Source organism: Lactuca serriola, chromosome 7 (genome assembly GCF_051521515.1).
Source record: "Lactuca serriola cultivar US96UC23 chromosome 7, Lser_US96UC23_V15, whole genome shotgun sequence".
NCBI classification, from domain to species: Eukaryota; Viridiplantae; Streptophyta; class Magnoliopsida; order Asterales; family Asteraceae; genus Lactuca; species Lactuca serriola.
This window is the reverse complement of record NC_136414.1, coordinates 154,130,524-154,137,135: the sequence shown is the minus strand read 5'-3', so window position 1 is coordinate 154,137,135 and position 6,612 is coordinate 154,130,524. Positions and strand designations below refer to the sequence as shown.

Here is a 6,612-nt window from a genome sequence, read left to right as displayed (position 1 = left end):
TCAAGGTGGAAGTATCAAAACTTTGTTGGTTCTTTATCATCATACTCACACTATGCCACTCCTTGCGAATACCCATGATGAATGTTAGATTGAATTCCATGAGAGATCTTGTGATTCCATACCTGCTGCAACGATAAACAAGCTCATTCAGACGATCATAGTAGTTTTCAATTGTTTCAGCATCCTTTTGTCTGAATTCCTTAAGGCGATTTTGGCTGTTTTACAACTACGAATGTAATTCCTTAAGACGATTTTGGTTGTTTTACAACGATAAACAAGCTTATTCTTCTCACTTCCTTGATACTTCTCTTTCAGAGTAATCCAAATTTGTTGGCTGTTTTACAACTACGTATGTAATTATAAACCACAGGAGGCAATGCACCTCTTAGCTCCCTCATACACCTTTTCTCATTCTTCTTCAGGCAATTTTGTTGTTCAGTAACATCGTTTGAAGAAGCAGATGCTCCAATTGATTAAACATTTCCAGGAGGTAGAACTGTTCCATTGATACAATTCCAGAGCTCTTCATCAATTCCATTTAAGTAATCCTCCATCCTATCAGCCCACTGATCATAGTACTCAGGGATTAACATTGGAATTTTGGTTGAAGAACCAAGCAAGTAAGAGAAAGAAGTCATGGTATTCATGTTGAAGTTCGCCGTTGATGAACACGAGAATTTTTCAGAAAGGGAATATCAAAGGATTCAAGAATAGCACGTACCTTAGTGGTCATTGGAGATTTATCGGTGGACTTGGACACAAAGCACCGTCCAGAAACATTCTCTTTGCAATTTTCTTCATAACTTGCGAACATTGCATCATGAGTTGGGTGCATCATCTCTTCATCATCATATCCTGAAGACCAGATCTGATAAGTTCCACTTTCTTCTTCTTCAGACTCTCCTTTCGCAACCAAAGACAATCCTTTCGCCTTCGTACACACCTCCTCAAGCTACTCTGAGTAGTACCTCTACTTCTGTCACACCCCAAAACCATGAACGGCGGAAACGTTCTGGGGCAGAGGACGTCATGTACAATATCACAACAATGAAAAGTAGTAAACAAGCAACAACATCATCCATTGTGAAGGGCCATGTAAATGGTGTGGGCTAGGCTTAGCATGTGATGTGTTTTGTTTTGTGTCTGTAATTTCATTTTATGATTATTTGAACTTTTTTGTGTTTACTACCGTAAACATGTTTATGGCCGTAAACGTGTTTACGACCGCAAACTCAGTTTGTGGTCTAGATGGGTATATATTGTGTAGGAGCTAGTCTTTTGGGGGGTTGGTTTTGCTCTAGAAGCTTACGGTCACTTTTGAGTTATACCTGATGATTTCTTGTGTTTAATCGTGTGCAAGCTCAATTCATTCATCTTTACTGTGTTACTCTTGATCCATGTATGTTTGATTATCAGTTTTAGATCTAGAATCGGACCTAACAATTGGTATCAGAGCAGTAAAATGGTATCAAACTCATTCGATCGAGATTTTGTGTGTTCAAGTTGTTGTTTTCATCGATTGATTGTTGGATTTTGCGTTCTGAGCTTTGAAGAAACATTCTGTCTGAAAATTACGAGTTTTTAAAGACTGATTGAGAGTTTGCTGCCAATCGTAAACTCTATTTACTGTTCATTCAGAAACCGTAATCACTAAAAACTCCTACACCGTACACAAGTTGAAGAACCGTAATCCCAAGAACCGTAATCCCATACCGTAAACTCTGTTTATGGTCGCAATCATTTCAACTACCATCAACCGTAAACTAATTTGAAACTGTCAAATCATTTACAAATGGATTCTCAGACTCATTTTCAGGAACTTGATGTTGTTATGGGCACTACTACACGCATTCCGAGATTGATGTCTGCTGAAGGTTTTCCCGAGTGGAAATACAGAATCGAGAAGTACATCAAAATGAAATATTTCAAGATCTGGAGAAGCATACTTAGAGGTCCTGTCAGAGTGACTATGACTGTCGGAGGTCAATTGATTGACAAAGCTATTGAGGACTATACTGATGAAGAATTTGAACTGGTTGAAGAACAGGAAAGAGCATTAGCCACCTTAACCATGGCATTATCTCCTGATATTGCTCAAGGTTTTCGTGAGTACACTTCTGCTAAAGCTCTATGGGAAGCTCTTATTGAGGTCTACGAGGGCAACGAAGATATGAAAGAAAGTAGGCTAACATGCTAAGACAGAAGTTTAACATGTTTAACTACATCCAGGAGAAACCCTCGAGGCTCAACTGCAAAGATTCACCGCTCTCACAACTGACATGAACATTTCAGGGATCTGTTTGTCTAAGTCAGAAATCAACAAGAAACTTCTGAATGCACTTCCTCGTTCATGGGATATGAATGTTGTTGTAATTAAGAAAACCAAGGACTTGGTTCGTCTCACTCTTGCAGAGGTTATCGCAATCATCAAATCTTGTGACATTGATGACAAACAGAGAGAAATCAACCATATGAATTCATATTCTACTACAAACCTTGGTGTTTCATCCAACAATACAACACTATCATCCTTCATGACTTCCTCAGGTCAAGCTTTCACAGCTCAACAATCTCAGACTTAAACCCTAAATGTTGCAACATCCATCCCTCAACATCAACCTTCAAGTGTGCCATCTCAACAAACTGTTCCTGCTTCCAATGTGTCAGCCAAAGTCTCCTCTTCAAACACCAAATAATCTGATGAAAATCTTGCTCTAGCCACTAGGCTAGTTAATTGCTACAATGCCTTTGTAGCCGGAGATTTTCCACCTCAACTATCCTTTGCTGACTTGGACCAAATACATCCCAAATATGTAGAGGAAATGGACATTACTTGGCAGATTGCCATGGCTGTTTTCAGAGCCAAACAATTCGCCAAGAAAACAGGGAAAAACAACTGGGCTATGAATGCTGACAAAAAGGTGGGATTCAACAAAAGTATGCTGAGATGTTTTAATTGTCACGAGCCGGGTCACTTTGCTCGTGACTGCCCGAAGCCAGGTCGCAGAGTAAACAACAACCAACAGACGGTCGTAGTGGGAAACAATCGTGTAGGAGCTACAATCAATGGAGAAACAGCTATGGTTGTTCAATCATTTGATTGGGAGGATCAAATTCCAGCTTTAAACATCACAGGGTCAGAAAATGCTCATTTAGCTCAAATTGATGATGCTGCTTCAAAGAACAATGATACTGATCCCGAGGCAGAAATGATGGAGCAACAGTTTGCCCTAATGGTTTCCACCTCCTCTGAGCCGAAGAAAAGCGAGGTAAATCTACCGTCTTGTTCTTTTGCTTGCAAAGAATATGTTACACTTCTTCGAAATGAAATTCAAACTTTACGTAGGCGAGTAGAGGACCTTAAATATGAGGGTTATCAACTTAGGAAGGGACAGAAACCACTTAAGGCCCAACTAGAAGCCAAAATAAAAGATTTTAGAAAAATTCAATCAAAATTCAGTAAAAAGTGTGAAATTTATGATTATACTAAGACACAACTTGATGTTGTGACCAAAGAACTTGATGAGTTCAAAATTAAAAGTGGAAAAACAGATGTGAGTTTCAAAAATTATTATGCTTCTAGTAAAACAGTTGAGTCTTTGTATGAAACCCAATTGAAATTTAAAGAAAATCAAAACAAGGGTTTAGGGTATGATTGTGTTCCTCCTCCTTTTAATCATAACTACACATCAATCCCTTTGACACATAACGAAATTGACAGGGAGCCACATCTTCGATATGGAAAACCTACTGGTTTTGTTTCAAGAGGTTTTATTAACATTGAAAGTACTAATGTTTCTACTTCCTCTGCAGATACACCCTTAGATCAGGCCAAGTGTGAAGCTGGAGAATCTGTTTCTGTTTTTAATTCTGATTTTTCTATTGTGAACAAATTTGAGTGTGTTTCTGATGATAAGTTTGAAAAAGCTCCTTGTGTTAGCTCATCATTGGATAATGTTGAATTTAATTTTTTCGATATGTTTGATGAACTGTTTGGTAATTCTGATGCTTGTGATTCTCATGAGGAATCATCGACTCCACAAGTTAAATCAAATGAGGCACCCTCACTTGTTTCTCAATCTAATTCTCATGCATGTTCTTTCAAGAAGAGTAAGAGTGTCTGTAAAGAAAATAAATCTGAAAAATGCAATTTAAATTCAAATAATAAACATATTTGTTTTAATTGTGGAGTTGGTGGTCACATGGCTAGAAACTGTCAAAATAGGATCTTTGTAAACTATCTGTCACCAAGACGGGAGAATGAGTCTCGAGGAAGGTCTTTAATTAGAAAATCCTCAAGAACTCATTCTCAAAGTAAGGATCAGAAAGATAGTAAGAACAGAAAAGGGGCTGTTTTTCAAACAAATAAAAAGGATTTTACTAACAAAACTCGAAACAGGTTGTCAAAACCAAACAAGGCTCAGCCAAGATCGGTTTCGTCAAAAATCAATTCTAGATCTTCTACTAATTTTGGTAGAAAATCCAGAAGGTCTATACAAACTCCTGTGAAGTCTATTTCAAAATCATCAGAGACTGTTGTAAAACCTAAACTTCAATGGAAGCCCAAATCAATCTCAAGATCATCGTTACCTCCCTCTGAAGTGATTAGAAATGAAGATCCTAATTTGCAAATTTTAAATTCTAAATCAGAAAAGATGAAAAGGACACCCAGGATAGTGATGACCTGGGTTCCTAAGTCTAAATGATTCCGCTCATTTTCCAGGGACAGTTGCGAAGGAATATCGTCCGTCCTTGGTACGTCGATAGCGGCTGTTCCCGGCATATGACTGGAGACATCTCCCAGCTGAGCGAAATTCAATCTTTTAATGGGGGTTATGTTTCCTTTGCGGGCGGAGACAGTGGAAAGATCACACAGCGCAGAACTGTTACAAATGGAGTATTGAGCTTTGAAAATGTCAACTTTGCACCCGAGTTAAAGCATAGTTTGTTGAGCATTTCTCAGATATTTGACAATGGCTACTCAACGCATTTTGCTGATAAAGAGTGTATGATTCTCAAGCTTAACGTCGTCATCCCAGAAGAATGGATTCTGGTCAAATCAAAACGGGATGGGAACGCCTACATCATTGATATGAACAGTAACCTACCTGAACAAGTCACTTGTTTATTCTCAAAGGTTTCCGAACACAATGCAATGCTATGGCATCGAAGACTTGGTCATGCTAATGCGAAAAACCTGAATAGTCTTGCGAAAAATGAGATGGTCCGAGGCCTTCCTGTCAGAGACTTTATCACGTTTGAAAAGTGTGTTTCCTGTGCTCAAGGAAAACATCATCGGAAACCACACTTGCCCAAGCAAATCAGCTCAAACAATCAAGTGCTTCAACTATTGCATATGGACTTATTTGGTCCGATCAACGTCCTGAGCATCAACAGAAGTTTGTACTGTCTTGTTGTGATTGATGATTTTTCTAGATTTACACGGGTCTTCTTCTTATCCAATAAAACAGGGATTGCTGATTTGATAAAGAAGTTCGTGGTGATGATTGAGAAGCAGACTAACAATCAAGTGAAGGCGATTCGCACTGATAATGGAACTGAATTCAAGAATTCGGTTCTTGATCATTTTTGCGCAGAAAAGGGGATAGTGCATCAATATAGTTCTACTCACACGCCTCAACAAAACGGTGTTGCTGAACGAAGGAACAGAACATTGAAAGAAGCTGCAAGGACAATGCTTTGTGACTCCAAGCTACCTATCTTCTTTTGGGCCGAGGCGATTAACACTGCTTGCTATGTGCAGAATCGTGTTGTAATCAACAAAGCACAGATGAAGACACCATATGAGATTCTTTATGGACACAAGCCTTCCGTAAGCCATTTCTGCGTATTTGGCTGTCCTTGCACCCTTCTTCACTTAGATTCCAACCCTAAATTTAATGCCAAAGCTGATGACTGTTACTTTGTGGGGTATGCTGCGCGCACTGCATATAGGGTTTACAACAAAAGGACTAAGCAGATTACTGAATCTTATGACGTGCGCTGGCTGGAGGAGAATGAAACTGATGCTAGAGTGGGTCCCGACTGGTTATTTGATTACACATCCTTATTCAGATCTCTAAACGTGTCTTCGAATAATTCAAGTGGATCTTCCTCCGGTTTGAAGAATGTTCCTGTGATTGAAGACGAAGATGAAGAGGTTGTTTACAGACCCCCAACGATTGAAAGGGAATCCTCTGCTTCACTTGAAGGGGAGCTCTCTGCTCAATCTGAGGGGGAGTCATCTAGACAACCGACTAGTCCAGTATCTGAGATCCCAACTGAAGCAATTGCAAAACTGGGGGTCTGGAAATGGCTCTAAATGATCCCAGCTGGGTAGACGCGATGCATGAAGAGCTAAATCAATTTGAAAAATTGGGGGTCTGGAAACTGGTTGAGTTACCTAAAGGCAAACGGTCTCTTGACACACGTTGGGTCTATCGTAATAAGCAAGATGATTCTGGTGTAATCGTTCGAAATAAAGCACGATTGGAGGTCCGAGGGTTTCGACAGATCGAGGGTCTTGATTATACTGAGGTCTATGCTCCCGTGGCTCGTCTGGAGGCGATTCGAATCTTCCTCGCGTATGCTTCCTATAAGAATTTCATGGTC

At 39.5% G+C, this 6,612-nt stretch overlaps 1 protein-coding gene across 1 annotated transcript; it reads left to right on the top strand.

The window, feature by feature from the left end:
- The first annotated feature begins 1,792 nt into the window (after nucleotides 1-1,792).
- Nucleotides 1,793-6,322, top strand: LOC145064468 (uncharacterized). The gene is made up of 7 exons (XM_079011914.1): nucleotides 1,793-2,180; nucleotides 2,230-2,369; nucleotides 2,841-3,269; nucleotides 3,492-3,601; nucleotides 3,722-3,935; nucleotides 4,724-5,399; nucleotides 5,598-6,322. The coding sequence occupies exons 1-7, from the start codon at nucleotides 1,793-1,795 to the stop codon at nucleotides 6,320-6,322; spliced, it is 2,682 nt and encodes an 893-aa protein (XP_078868040.1).
- Nucleotides 6,323-6,612: the final 290 nt, after the last annotated feature.

What these genes read in the sequence shown, in the direction of transcription:
- LOC145064468 (XM_079011914.1), top strand. Translation starts at nt 1,793, where the DNA reads ATGGATTCTCAGACTCATTTTCAGGAACTTGATGTTGTTATGGGCACT. An exon ending in AGTAAAACAGTTGAGTCTTT is followed by an intron (nt 3,602 to 3,721) that starts GTATGAAACCCA and finishes CGAAATTGACAG; the next exon opens with GGAGCCACATCTTCGATATG. An exon ending in CGTCCTGAGCATCAACAGAA is followed by an intron (nt 5,400 to 5,597) that starts GTTTGTACTGTC and finishes ATTTTTGCGCAG; the next exon opens with AAAAGGGGATAGTGCATCAA.